This window comes from Pseudopipra pipra, chromosome 25, assembly GCF_036250125.1.
Source record: "Pseudopipra pipra isolate bDixPip1 chromosome 25, bDixPip1.hap1, whole genome shotgun sequence".
NCBI lineage: Eukaryota > Metazoa > Chordata > Aves > Passeriformes > Pipridae > Pseudopipra > Pseudopipra pipra.
The window spans coordinates 3,324,070-3,342,994 of NC_087573.1; the positions used below are offsets into that span (position 1 = coordinate 3,324,070).

At 53.2% G+C, this 18,925-nt stretch overlaps 1 protein-coding gene and 1 long non-coding RNA gene across 2 annotated transcripts; one reads left to right on the forward strand and one right to left on the reverse strand.

Annotated features, from left to right (window-relative positions):
• The first annotated feature begins 882 nt into the window (after positions 1-882).
• C25H6orf132 (chromosome 25 C6orf132 homolog) lies at positions 883-17,821 on the forward strand. The gene is made up of 5 exons (XM_064635966.1): positions 883-1,138; positions 5,420-5,535; positions 10,937-11,012; positions 11,319-14,172; positions 14,519-17,821. The coding sequence occupies exons 1-5, from the start codon at positions 988-990 to the stop codon at positions 14,622-14,624; spliced, it is 3,303 nt and encodes a 1,100-aa protein (XP_064492036.1). The 5' UTR covers positions 883-987; the 3' UTR covers positions 14,625-17,821.
• On the reverse strand, positions 8,011-11,398 carry LOC135402628 (uncharacterized). Its single transcript, XR_010425195.1, has 2 exons — positions 8,903-11,398; positions 8,011-8,767 (listed from the first exon to the last, which is right to left on the reverse strand). It is a non-coding gene; the product is annotated as an uncharacterized LOC135402628 (long non-coding RNA).
• Positions 17,822-18,925: the final 1,104 nt, after the last annotated feature.

Consider the following 18,925-nt stretch of genomic DNA (forward strand, 5'->3'; position numbering starts at 1 on the left):
CAGTCCCACAGAAGCCAGGAGGGATGAGCAGAGGGGCTCTGGAATGCTTCCTAAACACTCAGCTCCCTAAAAACTCAGCACTAATTTGCTCACTGTCATACCCAGGGCAGAGGGAAAGGATTACCCGGCAGCTTTCCCTGACTCTGGTGATAATTCCATTTATTTCTGACACCTGCAGATCTCAGGGACTCCAGGTCCAGTGCACTGCACGTGGGGGGGTTGGAAAGGCCTGGGGGGAGATCCCAGCCCATGGGACAGGTCTCAGCTGCAGGTGAATAGGCAGAGAAACAGGAGAGAGTGAGAGAAAGGTCAAACCCCTCCAGAGTTAGGACTGAGGGAACAGCTGGAGCTGTGTCAGGGAGGTTTAGGTTGGATCTCAGGAAAAGGTTCTTCCCCAGAGGGTGGTTGGGCACTGAACAGGCTCCCCAGGGCAGTGGGCACAGCCCCAAGGCTGCCAGAGCTCAAGGAGTGTTTGGACAACACTCTCAGGGACAGGGGGGGATTTTGGGATGTCCTGTGCAGGGCCAGGAGCTGGACTGGATGATCCTTGTGTGTCCCTTCCAACTCAGGATATTTTATGGTTCTGTTATTCCTTTCCCTGCTGCCTGATGCCAACACGTGGGTAATGAGTATTTACTACAGCCAAGGTCCTTTTCCTACGGTATTAAATGTCTGGTTTCCTACAGGATGTGTCCCCAGGAACGTGGCTCTCAGGCACACGGTGGGATTTTGGGGCTGTCCCGTGCAGGCTCCCATCCAGGAGCTGGACTTTGATGATCCTTGTGCATCCCCTTCCAACTCAGGTTACTCCACGACTCCCAAACCCAACTGCTCGGCGTGTGACTGATCGGAAAACACTCCAGGGGCACCTGGCGAGGGCGGGTCCGGGGGTGGGACCATCCCCGCCCCTCCCGCCGCCGCTGTGGCCCCGCTCCCGTCCCGGCTCGGCGCGGGGATGCCCGGCTGGGAGCGTCCGGCTCCGCCAGGATGAAGAAGCACCATCACCACTCGGTGCAGGGCACCTTCAGCCGCCTCTTCGGGAAGCGCCACTCCAGCCCCACCGCCACGTCCCTGTTCGCCACCAACCCGCCCTGGATCTTCACGCAGGAGGTGACCTCGGACAGCGCGGGTGGCACCGGTCAGTGTCCCCAAACCGCCAGTGTCCCCAAACCCGCCCGCCCCGGGGGCTCGGGGGCTGTGCCGTGCGCGGCCAAGGGGTGGTGCGGGCCGGGAACGGGTGGGAAAAGGGTGGGATGGGGACAGGGCTCATCCACCGCCCCGTCGGGAAGCTCCGCGACGCGCTCGGCGGGCCCGGGATGCGCAAACCGGGAGGGTCCGTCCCGGCGGGCTCGCCGCTCTCCGGGAGGTTAAACCCGACTAAAACAGGCTGCGAAGTCGTTGTGGATCTATTTGATTGCTTCCCCGTCGCTCTTTCCCACGCCATGTTTGATCCGCGCCTTCCCCAGCTTTTAGTTATTTACTCATAAACCTGTTTTCTCGCAGCGCTGGGGGGAGCTGAGGGTTGCATATTCCTCGGGATTTATTTGTGTTTCTTTGTGGTTTTAATTGCAATACGGTGCCCTGGAGGCTCGTGGAGGAGGGAGCCAAATTAATAGTAATGGAGCCAGGTAGATAGAAGATAGCAGTTTGTGGATGGAGTTTGGTGGCTGTAAGAGCCCAACAAAGTCTTCCAAGATTAAAAAAAAAAAAAAGTGGAAGCGCTGCCTGCTGAGCTGTGCAGGGTGAAGTATTGTCTGTGAAAGCAACTGCAAGGTGGTTACACCCCAAAGGCCAAGCTGCTGAAACCAAGATAAAATGAAAATGTGACAGGGAGTTTCATGCAGCTCTGCAACGCAGAAGGAAAACTGCTGATTTCTAACTGTCGTAAATCTGAGGAGGATTCCAGCTTCTCTCTGATGTGGTTTGGATTTAAAAAAAAAAAAAAAAAGAAAGAAAGTTGCTGTGTCTGCTTATTACAAGCCTGATTTCCGTGGCTGCAGTTCTACAGTACAAAAGCATTCCGTTCAGGTGTGGGTCAGATTGCAAAGGAAAAGCTGGGAGTGCTGAAATCTGAGCCTAAATAGGAGCTGTTGAATCAATCCTGAGCATCCTCGTGGTGCTTCTGTCCTTAGTTTAGTTTGTGGAGGGTGGTGTGACACCCCAAGGCTGGGTGACCACGTTTGGAGTGCTGTGAGTCGGTGTGAGGAATGGTGAGCTCACAGCTCAGTCCAAGGGGCAGCTTTTATTGCACCTGGGTATCCACAGCTCCACAGTCCTACCCGGGGAAGCCCCATCCCTGGCCCTGTTTCTGGAATATTTCCTGCATAGCTTCACGCCACCACCACTGCTGCTGCTGCCAAGAGGAGTCCACTGCTCCTGCTAATCCCCACCTTAGTTTCTCATACAAAGTAAACACAAGTTGAGCAATGTGGAATGGGTGTAGGTTTGCATGTCCCTGACTCAGAGATTCCTGAATATAGTGACTGATGCCTCCTCCTCCTCCTCCTCCTCCTCTCTGGGAGCTGTGGATACCCCGGTGCCAAACCTGGTGCCAAACCTGCTGCGCCTACTCCAGGTGATGCAACCCCCAAGGAGGAAGAGGTTCCATTGCATGCTTTGCAAATTGTTTATTGAATTTCCTGTGGCTGAGCGGACACAGATGTCTCCAGGACAGGCTGAATGTCAAAAAGTGGCCAGAGCAGGGCCAGTCATTTGAGGGCAGCCGCTTCCGACAGCCTCCCAGGCTGCTTTTCCTGATCCCTCCTTCCAGGAAAGGAGGCTGGCAGAGCACAGGTCTTACTGGTGACAGCCTCTCAGCAGGCAAGTCCTGTTTATCTAGCAAAGAAAACACAACTACAAGCACTTCATTTTACTTTAATTAAAAGCATTCAGGTTAGAGATGCTTAGTAATCTAGGATCAAAGTCCTTGTGATCTTTAATCCAGTTTCTCACTGAGTTTACCCAGTGACTTGTTTAATATGAAACTCTCATCGTTTCAAGTCTCAGAACTGCTCTATCACTGCTCCACAAAGCTGCCTGAGTCCAAACTCTTGTAGTGCATTGGCCTTAATTCTTGCTACTTACTCACTGAATGTGGGGTCACCCATAAAATTAATCATCACAGAATCACAGAGTGGTTTGGGTTGAAGGGACCTTAAAGATCGTCTTGTTCCACCCCCTTGCCGTGGGCAGGGACACCTTCCACTATCCCAGGTTGCTCCAAGCTCTGTCCAACGTGGCCTTGGACACTTCCAGGTTCATTGCTGGGTTCTCTGCCCTCCTTGGGGCTCCAGCAGCTCCTCCTGTGTGCTCGGGCCCCTCCCAGGCAGGGAAGTGTTAAACCCTTGGGAGAACCACACTGCCTGAAGTGCAGGCTGATGAGTAGTTTGAAAGCTGTTGTAAAGAATCCCTTGTAGTGGGAGAAGTTGGGGATAAGGGAGAGGAAGTTGTGAGGACAGTGGTAGCACAATGGACACTCCTGGGTGTATCCCAGCCTAACCTGTGGTGTCGTGGGTGGGTGAAAGGAAAAGCTTACGTGCTTGCTGGACTCAGTGGCATGTTCCAAGGCTGTGTGGAATTCACCTGCCTCCAAACCTGTAAGTTCAGCAGAGGCTGTGCTTGCTCATGCCCAGCCCCTGGTGTGGTCAGGTTCTTCATTCCAGGTGTTCATGCAAGTGCTTTCCTTTCCGTGGGATGCACACAGAAGCGTTTGCCCTCCTCTTGTTTTCCACTAGACTTGGTGTAAAGCTGTTTCCTTGGGAGCTCCCTCCTGATGTCTGCCCGTCCCAGGAGGGCAGAGCCTTGGTGAGGAGCTCAGCTGTGTGCCATGGCAGCCTGGGGTGGGGACACTTGACAGAAACTGTTTCTGTGCCTCACACTTCAGCAGGGGGAGCAGCTTTGAGGACTCTGCCCCCAGACTTTTTAGGCAAGAAAAAAAGAAAGCTGTTTACTTGTTGGTGTCTGCCTTTTGGGGTGGAGGGGGAGGTTGGTTGTTTTTTCCTTCTCCTGCACCTCCCTTCTTCCTTCTTCACTATCAGACTCTGCTGGGAGGGAACCCTCCTGCAGAGTTTTCTCTCCAATCACAGCCATTTTGTTCCTTTCCCCCTCCTTCCTCAAACCCTCATATTTTCTTTAATGTCTGTCTCCTTGGCTACGAGTTATTTGTGTATCTCCTTCCAGCCAAGGTGGGGTTTACATGCTTCAATATTTCTGCTTGTTAATTCATGCTGTTAATCAGACACAAAGAACGTAATTAAATTAATTTTATGAGCTTTATTCACTGTCAGAAATAAACCAGGCCCAGAAAGGTGTGGTTCAAGGTGAAAGCACAGGGCTGGGAACCAGGAGCACCCAATGGCTTCTCCTGCTTGTAGCACTGGGGATCTGGGGCTGTCAGCTGCAGTGTCTCCATCCAGAGTAGTATTTTGGGGGAAGTCATTTGGAGCATTTCCCTGTAAGGCAGGATGGGGTCTGGAAGTCTGATGAGCACAATCTGGCCCCCAGTGCCAATTGCATCAGGGTTAGAAACAAATGGCTCCAGCAGCATCCCCAGGGATGGAGCTGCAACCTCCTTGGGAAGCCCCTGCGTGTCCTGATCCCGTCCCTGTGTCCCAGTGGTGCAGGAAGGGGTTTCCCTCTGCTCATCCTGGTCCTGCTTGGCACGAGCCAGGGCAGCCAGTGCCCAGGGACACCTCTGCTGTCCCTCTCCACTAAGTGACAGGGGTGAGTGAAGCTCCTGGAATTAATTCTGTGCCTCAGTGCAAGCACTCTGCCCACAGAGCAGAGTGAGGAAGGGCAGGAGCTCTCCCTCCTTCTGTTCAGCTCTCCTGCCTCCTCCTACTCTGCCTCCCTCCTCAATTCCAGCTGCTGACGGATCAGCCAGGGTTGGATCCTGCTTCTGAGCTGGTTTGTGTCACCTCTGTGCACACCTGCCCTGCTCTCCTGGGGGTTGGATCCTCCCAGCACTGCAAAGGGATGATCCAATTGCTCCTGAAGCATTTTCCTTCCCTAAATGTAATCTGGGAGGGGAGTGAGTTGAGTGCTTGTGCTAACTTTTGACCCCCCCCGGGGTAGATTTAAGTTATCTGCTACTTGGAATCAGCCCTTCAGAATCGATTTTGGCACCTGGGCTCACTCAATTCCATCAGTCAGAGCTCTGGGAAGGCTCTCTGTGCTGTGCAGGTGTGTGACAGGGTAGTCAGGGCCTGTCCTGCACACCTGGGACCTTTCTCCCTCTGTCTTCAACTCACCCCCCAAAAAAACCCCAGGTTCTGCTCAGAATCTGGTGGGTTCTGCACATTCCTGGGAGCTGATGCAGCAAATTCTCCAGAGCGCTTTTTAAAATCCGGTGCTGTCCAGCGTTGTTTTCCCTGTTTCCCAATCCCAGTGCTGGCTGCTAACAGTCCTCTCTTCCCCTCAGGTGATGTGATCGAGGTGTATTACGGTGACAACCGCTTTGGGACAGTGACAGACTCTGGCACAGCAACACTTAAACCTCGTCCCAGGGTCCGGCCGCTGCTGACTTTCCTCCCCCTGGTGAGTACCCAGCTCACTGCTGGGATTCATTGCAACACCGGGGTGGAACTGGTGCCCAGAACCAGCTGGGCTGGCTGCTGCTCTCATCCTCTACCCCAGGGGAGAGAATAAATGAAAAGCAAAACCACTCTGTAATAACACTGGAGAGGAGGGATTAAGAGGTGATGTGAGTTCAGGGCTCGTGTTGGACACAGGCAAGGGACTCGGGGGAGAGGTGTGAGCATCATCAGACTTGCATTTTCAATTAAAAAAAAAATTGCTGAGCATGTAGATGATAGATCAGGCTTGCACTGCAGTTTATCCAACCACTGCTGGCAGTATCTCTCCTGGAATCAGGCATCTTGCTGGAGACAGCAATAGCAGAGCTGTGTCCTGTTGCAGCAGAGGAACAAGGAGATGATGCTGCAGGTGTGCAGGGGGTGATTTTTTTCAATCTCTGTATGAACAAACCCATTCCCTGAAGAGCTCCCAGTGCTCCAGCAGCAGCTGGATGCAAAGACTGGAGCAGCAAGGGGCCAACACAGCCAGACCAGAGGGCCTGGGGGTGGCTTTAACTCCAGAAACCACACTTGCTTGTGGCTGGCTTTGAGGTTCCCCTGCTGTGTGTGCTGAGCAAGCTCTCCCCCCCATGCACCACACCTTTCCAGGGGTCTTATTCCCTGAAGAGCACAGTGAAGAGCAGGATTCATAGAATCATGGAATGGTTTGGGCTGGAAGGAACCTAAAACCACTAGACCAGGTTGCTCAGAGATTTTATGGAGGTGGCAGGAGCTGAATCTGAATTGATACCCTCAGTCTGGAGACAGTATAACACTTAAAAGCCTTTAGTCTTGATGGGGAGATCCTCTCTGAGAGCAAGGGATGGTTTTCCCTGTGCATCCCTGTCCTTCAGAGCAGCCATCACCTTCAGCAGAAAATGGGCTGCTCTGGTGACACAATCAGGTGTTCGTGGGGTTTTGCTGGTGTTATCTGAAGGACAAAGCAGGAGGGGAGTTTATTTATCTATTTGAAAGCATAATTGGGAAGTTGTGGGGTTACAAAGAGGTTGTTCCCTCTGTGATGCCTTGCAAAAGATTCCCAGCAGGTGAAAAACCTCATCTGGGATCCAGGACAAGTAACCATAGGACTGTGCCTGAAAACCTCCTCTCCAGCAGCACAGGTTTGGAGGTGTGACTGTATCAGCAGGATTTTAAGGTGCAGCTGGCCTTTTGCATTTTTTTAGAGCTTTCAAATGCTTTGCTAGTGGAAGTGTGTGTGGTAGAGGAATGAACAGCTGGAATGCCCCTGGGATAAATCCTGAGGGCTGTCACCCAAGCCTTGGTGCCCACAGGGGCACAACCAACCCTGGGGCTCTTTTGCCCTTGTGAGGGTCCCTCACAAACCTGAGCTTCTCTTCTGACAGTGACAGGTTTAACTGAAGAAATTAGCAGGAATAAGCCATATTTTTAAGGACCAGCCTGTGCTGGGTGGTGTTTGCACTATTTTGACGAGGTTTGATTATGATTTGATATGGCACAGAGGCTTCTGCTGCCACGTCCATACCTGCACTGGGCTGTTCTGCAGCTCCTGCCTTAACCCTTTCCTCCCACCCCCCCTCTGAGGAGCAGCTCAGTGAGTCAGGAGGATGAACACACCCTGCCCTGCAGCTCCCTGTGCCTCTGCACCTGGCAGCTCTTCCCACGTGGAGCACTTTCCTTCCCTGTGGATCACCTTTGGCTGTCCCACGCCGGGGATTGCAGGAGGAGGGGGTCCCACCACATCCCCCTGACCCTCTGCCTTCCCCAGCACTGCATGTGCAGGCAGGGCTTTGGCATCCTGGGGGAATAAATTCCTCCAGCTCACCACCAAACTCCCCTGGCTCAGAAACAAGTTCATTTCTGGAGGAATCTGGAGGAATCCTTGGCCTCCCTGAGACCCCAGGGTGCTCAACAGTTGTTATTTTGGGGTGGTCTTTTTAAATGGCAACCTCAAACCTTGTTCATTTAATGGGTGAGAAGAGTCCTGAGAGAGCAGGGACCACGAGGACAGGCAGACTCCCTTCACTGTGTGGGAAAAAAATTCTCTTTTAAATTTAGAAAGATGGCATAAACTCGTGGAACAAAGAAACTGTATCAACAAGGAAGAATTTATTCAGCGTGCTGGGTCTTCCTCTCACCAAGTTTCCGGGGTGAAAGACCCCTTGGGTTTAAATCTCATGCATTTTATAGTTTTACAAAATCCCACCCTTTTTCAGATAAGTTTAATACATTCAGTTTTGCCTAAAAAGGTTTCTTTTTCTCCGAAAAGGGGCTTTCCCTTCCTTCCAATTGACTGTGAGGAGTCCTCTGTGAAAAATGATGGATTTCCTTTGTTCTTAGCCCAGAGAGGAAAAAGAAACCCCTATGTTCAGAATTTGCCAAGTGGCCCAGAAAGATTTTAAGTTTTAGGAACTTTATATTTAAAAAGACCCAGTTTGGAACTTGGATACCTTACAACTTCACATATAAAAACCCCCTTATTTTATTTCTCATAACTGGGGACATCTTGCTGTGTTCCAAGGATGAAAAGTGATTCCTGGTGGTTCCAGTGAAAGCTTCCCCTGCACAAATCTGAGCCTGGTGCCACGAACTGGAAATGCAGGTTCCTGGCCCAGCACCCTGAGCCTGCTCTGAATCAGCTGGAGGTTTGCAGGGCTGGTCACACCCCGAGCAAAGGCAGGGAACAATCTTCCCAACCATCTCTGGAGGCTCTGGCAGGGTACTGGGGATGCTTTCCATTTCAGGAGCCAGCTCATGACGTGGGGATGGGTGGTTTTTTTCAGAGAGATGCTGAGCATTAGCAACTGCTAACAGAAGTTTTTGGTGTGAAACAGGCTTGCCCAGTTTGAAATGACATGTCCAAAATTACCACTTCATTTCTGAAGTGCAGACTGTTTCCTCCAGCTTTGCATAGCTCTCTTCCGACTGTCAGTCCCTTTCCACTCCTCTCCAAACATGTGATGCATATTCTGCTTTGAATTCAGTGCCCAGACATCTTTGTTGCCCTGTAAATGAGCAGGTATCCTCGGTGTGCTCTGGCAGCAGTGGATTTCCATAGCAAATGGGAGCTGCTGGGGTTTTTTTTCTTTGTAGTTTCTGATATCTCATTACTCAGGACAGTGTCATTATTGGCTCATAAAATACCTCTGTTGGCCTTGGCCTTCCCTCTGGCTTTCAGTTGAAGTTAAGGATCTTTCTTCTACCTTGCCCTGTATCTTTAGGACCAATAAAGAGTTCTCAGATTTTATATATATATAAAAATATATAAGTATATATAAAAGGATATATATATATATATATATATATATAAAGATAGATATATAGCTAGATATTAAAGGTACAAGGCCCACCTAGCCTGGTGTTTTGCCACTAACAGATCTGTCCTGATGCCTTAGCAGACCTTGGCTTCTCCATCAGCAAAATGTTGTCTGATCCATCCTGCAATCCCAGGAATGTGAATTCCCACTCATTCACTCCTGGCTCACCAGTAACTGGCTCATTCCCATGTGGTTATAGAGGATCCTTGGTCATCTGCAGGGTGATGGACCTAGCAAGTGAAATATGTGTATTTTCTTATTGTTTTGTCCAAAGCTGGAGCATTCCAGGGCTCTTCTGCAGGAGCCCAGGCTGCTGCTGTTAAATCAGCTCTGCCCATCAGGCACCTCCTGAGCTCTCCACACCAGGGCTGTGTGAAACCTTAACGTGCTGTCTGAGCCTGGAAGGGGCTGGATGAATAAACCCAACTTGACCTTTGCTCAAGGAGACTTTGGAATCCCGTGGCAGCCTGATGTAAAAATGGTGATAGTGGCAGTGAAAGGCAAAGGGCAGGGGCTCAATCATTATCCGGGCTTTTGTGTGCAGGAAACCACTCCGGGAGAGGGGCAGGCTGATGGCAGGATAATGTTTCCTTTGTAAAGGGCTGTTAACAGTGCAAACAGCTGCCTGGGGGGAGCAGGAGTGCAACAGGGTGGACCTGGAGCCTGGGAATGGGATGGGATGTCCCTGACCACTGCCTGTGAGTTTGCTGCTCCCAGAGTGTCATTGCATGGAATCAGAGAATATCCTGAGCTGGAAGGGACCCACAGGGATCATCCAGTCCAGCTCCTGGCCCTGCACAGGACACCCCAGAATCCCACCCTGTGCCTGAGAGCGTTGTCCAAACACTCCTTGAGCTCTGGCAAGTTTGGGGCGATGCCCTTTGCCCTGGGGAGCCTGTTCAGTGCCCGACCACCCTCTGGAGGAAGAACCTTTCCCTGATATCCAACCTGACCCTGCCCTGACACAGATCCAGCCATTCCCTTGGGTCTTGTCACTGCTTACAAAGAGCAGGGATTGGAGCTGCCCCTTGTGAGGAGCTGCAGCCTCCAATGAGTCTCCCCTCAGTCTCTTCTTCTCCAACTGAACAGACCAAGTGCCCTGAGCTGCTCCTTGTAGGGCCCCTCCAGACCCTGCACCATTTTTGTGTCCCTGCTTTGGACACTGTAATAATTTTATATCTTTGTAGCACCCAAAATTGTCCCAGGACTTGGTCTCTCCCAGTGCTGGTGTGTGACAGTCCAGCCACTGCCTCACTTGTGTCTGTGCCTGACCCAGCACCAGTTTGGGTTTGCACATGGGAGCATTAATGGACGTTCCTGAGCCACTGCAGGCCCCTCAGAGCAATCCCAGCAGTGAGTCACTGGGGGAAGGAGAGGCTTTCTGCTCCTGGCAGGTGTGTGAGGTGGAGCCCTGATCAGCTCTGGGGTGAGTCAGCCTGCCCTGGATCTCTCTCTCTGGGTGGCTGTAATTACCCAAAGTGCCCTCACTGGAGGCATCCCCACGGATGTGTGGGCTGTTGAATTGCATGGTCCTGTGCCAGCTAAAGGCACTGCTGAGTTTTCAGCATGAATGTGAAGGGAGTAATTGAGAGTGGAACACAAACCACACAAGTAGCAGTTTTCCCCGGAGTGTTCAGATATGCTGGTGCCGGTCTCCCAGAGAGCTGGAGGTGTGTCTGTGACTCCAGCGTGGTGTGTGTGTGACTGTGGTGTGAGCTGGCAGTGCTTGCTGGAGAGCAAGGCCCACAGAACCCATGGCAGCTGTTCAATGTGCTTGGTACACGGATGGTGAGAAGCCAATGCTGCTGCTGGCGGGCTGGGGAGCTCTGAGGTGGGATGTAAATAGCTGTGCTCCTGTCCAGCCCCTCTGCACCTGACCACAGGGAACTGTGGCCATGGCTCGTGCAGCCCTCATCACTTGACTCACCTGTCAACAGCAGCTTCCACAGAGACCTCCGTGTCTTGGGAAGATCCATCAGGCCCCTGTTTGTGTGGACAAATAACCAGCTGCTTCTCTCTGATACCCTGAGCATAAAACTAACAGCTCTGTTTTTTTAACTCTTACAGAATGCCCAAGAATCCCATGGGGTGGCTGTGCCAACACCCTCAGTACCAGAAGACTTTGAGGAAAAAGCAGCTCTTGGTAAGGAATCTTATCTGCTGAGTCCTGGCCAGCACAAAGTGCTCAGCAGGGCTGTGCCCTCGGGGCAGGAAGTGTGTGTGGCTGGAGCTCTGGAGCAGACAGTCTGCTCCTGAGAGTTCCGTGCCAAAATAGAGCCTGCTATTAATTATTTTTTGAAGCCATTGGAAATGAATTAATTTCCAAGGGGTGAGGCATAGTGACCTTAAACAAGCTGAGCAAGAGGCTGGCTCTCTGGGAGGACCACTGGCCATGGCAGTGCTGGTGGAGAAGGTGCTCACACTGCTGTGCTCTCGCTCCTTTTTCCAGGCTCTGGCTCCCGGATCAATGGCAACTACCGGATGTACAGCTCCGTGGGGGACCTGCGCCCACAGGCTCTGGAGGGGGATGACCTGGATGAAGACATCCCCCCACCACCATCAGTGCCCCCACCGCCCCCTCCAACAGCACCGGCGCCTGTGCCACCCCCTCCAGCCTCGCCGGTCCCTCCACCCCCCGAAGTGCTGCCGCCACCGCCGCCTCCACCACCCGAGCTGGTGCCACCCCCTCCTGCCGTGGCAGCTCCGCCACCTCCAGCCTCTGCCCTGTCCTCCCCCAGCACACCAGCTCCTCCAGACTTCATCCCCCCAGCCCCACCGGGTGCCTCGCTGCTCATCCAGGACCCTGCGCCCTTCACCTCCGGCATCTCCAAGTGGAAATCCGAGACGGTGCTGAACACGAGGCAGGCGGATGCCGAGGGGCCTCTCCGCCCTGCTGAGCCCAGGGTGCCCGCTGCCCCCAGCCCCAAGGAGAGCCTGCAGCCCAAGCACTGCCCCGAGCCTCACCTCACGTTCCCCAGGTCCTTCAAGGTGCCCCCGCCGGCCCCGGCCCGCTCCTCCTCCATCCCCGTGCAGGAGAACCAGCCACTCCGGCAGGAGCCCTTCCCGAGGCAGCCGCACACCCGGCCCCCCCTCCCGCCCTGCTTCACCATCAGACCCGCGGCCAAGGCTCGTGGGGGGGGAGAAGCCGAGCAAAGGAAACCTGCCACGAAGCCAGCTGTGCTGACACCCCCGCCCCTGAGCCCCAAGCCGGGCCCAGGGCTCAGCCAAGGGGCGAGTCCCGCCGGCCGCCGGTCCCCTCTGCCCGAGGGGGAGAAGATTCCCCCGCTGAAAACAGCCGGGAGAGACTCTCCTCCAAAACCTGAGCCTCTCACTGCCAACGACCTGGATCTGCCCCCTCCGGACTACCCGACCTGCGAGGATGACTGGAAGGACGCCAACAACCTGAACCAGCTGCGGCACGAGCTGTCGGCCCTGCTGCGCTCCCCGCGCAGGGAGGAGAGGCCCGTGGAGAAGCCGCCTGCTTCCCAGCCCACCGACAGCAGGACCAGCCGTGCTGGCAGCCGGGAGCCTGCTGGCAGTGAGCCCCAACCTGCTGGGAAGGACACGGGGTTATCTAAGGGAGGGGACAGCGAGAAGAAAGAGGTGCCCAGCAGCCCCCCCAGCACCAACGGGGGCTCTCCCAGCGCGACGGTCACCGCTCCAGAGAGCAGCCCTGCCACTCACACCCGCAGCGTGATGACGATCAGGAACGAGCTGGAGGCTGTGCTGTCCCTGAAGAAAGAGGGGAAACCTGCCCTAGGGGGCCAGAAGCAGGGCACTGAGAATGGCATCAGCACCCCACATGAGAGGAAGAGCCCCCCTGACCTGAGGAAGGGCCCCCCTGAAGCAGGTGACTCGCTGCTGCCAAAGCCGGTCCTGAGCCCACTTCCAGCACCAGTGGCTGCTGTGGAGAAGGATGAGACAGATCATGAGGACCATCCCACTCCTACCACTGGCAAGGCCACAGAGGACTTGACCCCTGCTCCTGGGTCTCCCAACAGCAGCCTGAGCCCCCCAGACCAACCTCAGGGACCAGCAAAGGAGCCCCCTGCTCCCACCTCCCCCTCAGCCCCCGTCTCCCCCGCAGAGAGCCCGGCAGCACAGCCCAGCACGGCCGTGTTCCAGTACAAAGTGCACCGGGCTGGGGCCAGCTCAGCCGAGCCTCCCTGTGCCCCAGGCTCAGCTGAACCGCCCGGCCCCGGGAGCTCAGCCAGGAGCCCCCCGGGTGCCTCTGGAGCGGGGCAGGAGGAGGTGCTGATCCACCCGGTGACGGGGGAGCGGGTGGAGCGGGGGTCCCCCATGGCCCTGCTCCTGGCAGCCCGGCAGCGCGCCCAGCGGGGCCGCCAGGGCGGGGACGTGGGGTCTGCACTGCGGGCGAAGCCACCCCTGAAACTCAGCAGTGCCTCGTCGGACACCACCTCCACCAGCTTCTTCCGCCACGAGTCCAAGCCCTACTCCTTCACCGTGGTGCCCCGGCCGTCTGCAGCAGGTTCAGCAGGGTCTGGATGGAGCAAACCTCCCTCCTTCTCCAGCTCCTCGGACCAGGGCCGGGATGTGCGGGCGGTGGGCGAGGCACAGCCCCCCAGCCTGCCCGGGCACCGACGAGCCGCTGCCTCCAGCCTGCTCCGGGGCCTCCTGGACTCCGGGCAGCCCAACCAGCCCATCCCATCCCGCCACATGCCCAGGGAGGAGGAGAACGGGGAGACGGCGCTGGACTACGGGATTATCCCCCCACCCCCCGAATTCAGCAACGAGGCGGACGAGGGTCCCCTCCCGAGCCGGGAGGAGAACCGTAAGTGCCCCAGCTTCCCTGACTGCAGCCGGGGCGCGGAGGAGCCACGGTATTTCAGGTGGCCTGGCTACGGGGGCCGCTACGGGGGCAACCACGAGGCGCCAGCCCCGCTGCCCTCAGAGAAGAGCCGGAGGAACGGCGACTTGACGCCCCAGTTCCCGGATTACAGCAGCTCCAGCGGCTACTCCGGCCGCGATCCGAACCCCCGCCCGCTGATCAAGAAGCGCCTGTACGTGTCCGAGCCCGACAGCTCCTACCCCCGGGCGGCCGCAGCCCCCCGGGCCACGGGCACCCTCTCCTCCTACGGCCCCGGGGGGTTCAGCGCCGTGGCTGGGGAGGGGTCCCGCCGCCTGGGCCCTGCCCTCAGGAACGGCCCCTCGGGGGTGCAGGGCAGGCGGCCGTCCGTGGATGCTGCTGGGAAGGCCACGGTGTACGGGAGCACCGGGGCCGACGCCAAGTACAAGGGGCAGAACGGGGATTTCTCACCCACCAGCGTGCTGGCAGCCAGCAGGTATGTGTGTCCCCCTCAGCTGACCCTTCCCTGTCCTCAGTGTCCCTTGGATTTGGCTCCAGAGAAGTCGTTGCCCCTTGGCTCATGCGCTCGCTGCCAGCTGGGATCTCCTCCCGCCACCTCACAACTGTCCATGGCTCCTCTCTAGTCCCAGCTGTGACCTTGCTCCCAGATGGTCCCAGTGGGTGCCCATCTCCCCCTCCTCCCCACATCACTGGCTGGAGACACGAAGCCACAAAAATCACCCTGCTCCCCTAGAACAAGAATAAAATACATAACCACAATCCTGACTAAAACCGAAGGGTTTCCTTGGCTTTCAGTGACTTTCCCTCTGTTTTCCCTGCAGACCTGCCCACGGCAGCCCCCAGTACGGCGGACCCACCAACACCTTCACGGTCAGGCCCGGGACACGCCAGCCCATCTCCTACGCCTACCAGAGCAGCCACCGGTAGGCTCGTCCCCAGGGCTGCTCTGCCACCTGCACCCGGCTGGGAGGGGAGGAGAAGGTGCCTGGCATGGTCCTTTCCTTCTCCATGGGCCCCAGGGACGGTCCCAACCCAGCCAGCGAATGTGCTGCTTGAAACTACTGCTGGAGAAGGTGGGGGATGACCCTGGGACTCGGACTTTTGTCTCAAAAGACTGTCACGGAGAGTAAGTTACTGCAGACAGGCCGCTGCCTTGTCACCTGAGCAAACGTGGTTTGCCTTTTTCCCCATTTTCCCCTTGGATTATTTTCAGAATTGCAGCCTGATAGGTTGTCTTAAGAAAGCCAAAGAGTGTCCTTAGTTCTCTTTGAAGAGCATCACCACTGGAAAAGTTGGTTTGGGATTGGTTTTTTTTGAGTTGGTTTAACTCCAACATGCTTGGGAGTAGGGAGAAACCAACTGGGAGATGTGCATTATGGAAGCAAGCCAGTGTATAGCTCAGGGTAGGGGGATTAAAATAAGAGTGTGAGGCCAATGGGATAGAAAGAGAGTTTAGGATGTCCAGATCCTGACCTCTTCCATCCCCATCTCCTTCAACAGCCTGGAGCAAATCAATTATGCTGATGCCTTATAACAGCTCCTGGCTGTCGGGGCCTGTCCTCCTCTTCCAGGGAGCAGCTTTGGGAGCAGGGGCCTTGCTTTGCTGTGCCTTTTGGTCACTGGAAATGTCTCTGTTGGTAATTATTCCTCGTGGAAGGAGGCTGTGAGGCCTGGATGGACGGCTCTGAAGCCCTTTGGAGACTTAGGACGCGGAGCAATCCTTTTCTTTTCAGCTGGTGGGTGCCAGTGACTTGCCAAGGTGCTGTGCTGGTGGTGCTTCCCCTGAGGGGTCTCTTGCCACTTCACACCCATGTAACCCCCACCCCTAAAAGCTCAGCCACAGCGTCCTTGTAAACTGCTCTACTGAGACTTGGCTTTAGTTTGCTTGATTTGGGGACTAAGCAGCCAAATTTCAGTGTGACTATAGGTGGTTACAGTCCTTGTGTGGGGTGGCTGCAGTGACATCCCTGAGGGAGCTGGCTCCCCCTGCTTCCATAGGTGCTGGATGTGCCTGTGCTGCTTCCTGCTGCTGCCTCTGAAGGAGCTGGTTGGGGCTGTGCAGTGGGTGGGAGATACAAGAAGCCTTAAAGATAAAAGGTATTTTATACTCCAGAGTGAGCAGTGCGGTCTCACAATAGCTGACCAAAGCTTTGAATAACCAGCTTCCTGAAACTAGAAATTAAAACTCTTCCTCGTAGGTAAACTTGCTGAAAATCTCTGTAAGATAACTGTAAAAACTTGTAGAGAATGTTGTCTAATCACTGACAAACTAAAAGCACTTTGAGACATTAGTCTATTTTTATGGAAAGCACTTTCTATTTTCAATGCTATAAATTAGTTCCACTCCAGCTTATCCTGCCTGGCACACACCTCTACATGTGCCTGTAAGCAGATTTTGCTCTACAATTCAACTGGAATTCAGTGATAAATATTCCTTCATGGTGGAATTCTCAAAAGTTATCTTGATATTCATGTCATGTCATTGGCATTCTGTGTTATTTCCAGTTTTACCCAGTAATTTAACAGCCCTTTCAGATACTGCAGCAGCTTCAAAGTATTCTGAACTTTACTTTGCTGTGAATAAAATGAAAATGCAAATACCATAATCAGTCTAATAGCTAATTTAAAGGGCATTTTTATGCCAGTAAGTCGCAGTGACTTGGAAGATTTCCAATGCTCACCGCAGCCAATATTGAAATAATTGGCTTTAAATATCTGGGTGTTGGTTTAAAAAAAAAATGTTTATGGAGAAAAGTGATTATGGAGTAACTCTGTGGATATTGAAGTGTGCCAGGTGTCATGTGGAATAACTCCCACCTCAAAACATAAAAGTTTCTCCATGCAAGGAGCATCTTGAGGATTCTTACTGATCTGTGGAGGTAAAGCTGTGGTCCTGCTTGAGTGGCTTCAGGGTCATGTTTTAGTATTGGATGAAGCTTCACCAGTTAAACTTGGAAGAAAACAAAGAAGCTTCTCTGATAATATTGCAACTTAATTTTTTCCTTCCTGATAATTTATTGCTTTGAAAAAAGTATAACTGCAAGTTAGTTCTCAAAAGCAGTTTTAAATTTAAATGTTCGTTGGGAGACTTTGGCCCTCTAAGATTGGTCTTTGCCCACTATAGGTCTGGAGAAGTGTGGGGTGTGTGCACTTTTCCACCTCACAAATTCTAAATTTGAGCATATCCTCAAGTTTTTAGAGCAAAATGTGACACTCCAATGTCACCTTTACTATTTCAACCCAGACACACAATTCAGATGGAGTTGTTAGATGATGTCACAGAGCACGGAGTGTCTCATTTCTAGCTGACATATTGGTATAAATTAACTATTAGAAGCATGATAATGTAAACCAGCCTTATAAAACAGCCATTATTCATTCCAGAACACCCATTCTGGGAATGCACAGTGGACTGAGCTGTCACTAACTCAGGCTGGACTCTGCTCCCAGTTGTAAAACTGGTTAGCACACATTTTAAGCAGTGGAACTCTCCTATTCTTCAGACACTTTGGGCTATCCCTGCTTCTTTTGAATGCATTTTCAATGCATGCAGCATTCTAGTGTTTCAGTAACAACCAAGACATTTCTGTCAGGGCCGTTGGGAACTGTGTGACAAAGGAGCCACTGTCAGAGCTGTTGGCAGCCACAGCACTTGGGGACAAAGGGAAGTCTCTGATGAAGAGCAAGGGCTGCAGGGACGGGGAAGAGCTCCCCCTTCCTGGGGCAGGTGACTCTGTCAGGTACGTGGATAAACTGTACTTGGATTCCTGTCCCTGCTCCTCCCCAGCTGGTTCCCTGTGTAAATTCAGCAACAGGAGATGAAGAAGCAAAAAAACCTAAGGGGTAGTAATGGAGCAAAGCTGCCTCACAGCCCAGGCAGTGCTGAGAGCAACCCTGAAGCCTGGCAGTGGAATTACTCTCACTTCAACCCTCTCTGATGCAGTTTGGTCATTTGAGTCATGATACAACTGAAATTATCCCCTGCAGCTGCCTCTTCCCCAAAAGCACCAGCTAATGGAGTATAACAGAGCTTTAGCTGTAAAGTGTTGAACAAAGTCTCTTATTTATGAGTGCCATTGAACACCAGCCTTCTTGCATTAAATATTTCTGGACGTGTTGTTTTATCACACGTGTGGTCTGACTTTTTTCCAGCGTTGTTTAAGTGGGGTGTGTGCTGCAAGATTGAGATCTTTGCACGTCAGATTAAAAGGACAGGAAAACATAGCTCAGCAACAATTTGAATTCCAGCTTAGCCAGGGCTTGGTCCAATTTCTCCTGAGCAGCTGATATAAACCCTGTGGCCTTTTTGGTGTTTTTAGAAGCCCAGCCAAGGCATGAATGGGCAGCTAAGCCCCAAGAGCCCTGTCACTCACATCCAGCTGGCTGGGCAGGCTGGCAGAGAGAGGAGTTTGTGCAGCTTCTATAAATAGTTCTTGGGTTTGAGCTTTTCATTAGGAACGAAACTCACATACTTGTAACAAGTCCCAACTGGAATGTTGTGCTTCAAATTGAAAGCACGGTGAGCAACGCAAGCAGCAGCATAAAGGCTCGTCTTCAGAGTGTGGCTTCTTCTCTCCACTCCTCAAAATTAAACTTATTTGCATGCTCCTCTCTTTCATCCAGCCCTGGCTGCAGAGCCAGGCTCCCCATGAAGTGTGCCTTGTGTACATTGAAGCCTTTACCTGAGCCACAACCTATTTAGATGAGCATCCCCAAATCTGATGGGTGGGGAGTGCGGGGACAGCAAACCACAAACCCCAGAGAATTCCCTCTAATTCCTCTGCAGAAAGCTGCAAAGTCTACAGGGATTGATGTGGGATTGCTGGTGTTTGTGCCCTCCTGCCTCTGTGTCCATGTGCTGTTTACTCCAGCCTTGCTTGCAGCAGTACAATTAACTGCAAGCCAAGCTGCATAACATGAGTGACTCTTAAACTGTTGCTCTTCTATGTTTTTCTTATGATAGTGAAAAAACCCAGATATAAATGGTAAAAAAACTAAAAGGAGATACTCTTTAATGCAACGTGCAGAGTTAGGGAGGTGCTGCCTTGCCCCTTGTCAAGGGCAGCTGCTGCCATCCTGTGGCACAACAAACATCTGCCAGCTGCTAAAAGCACTTTCTTTTGGTCTTTATTTCTAAATCCAGAATTAATATATCAGTAATGACCTGCTGTCCATATAGATTTCACCATCCACCATGGCTCTTTTTTGTTGTGTTTTGCTTATGTGTG

Excerpts from the sequence above, each read along its gene's own strand:
- C25H6orf132 (XM_064635966.1), top strand. The coding sequence starts at position 988 with ATGAAGAAGCACCATCACCACTCGGTGCAGGGCACCTTCAGCCGCCTC. Across the intron at positions 11,013-11,318 it reads TGAGGAAAAAGCAGCTCTTG|GCTCTGGCTCCCGGATCAAT; the intron begins GTAAGGAATCTT and ends TCCTTTTTCCAG. Across the intron at positions 14,173-14,518 it reads AGCGTGCTGGCAGCCAGCAG|ACCTGCCCACGGCAGCCCCC; the intron begins GTATGTGTGTCC and ends TTTTCCCTGCAG.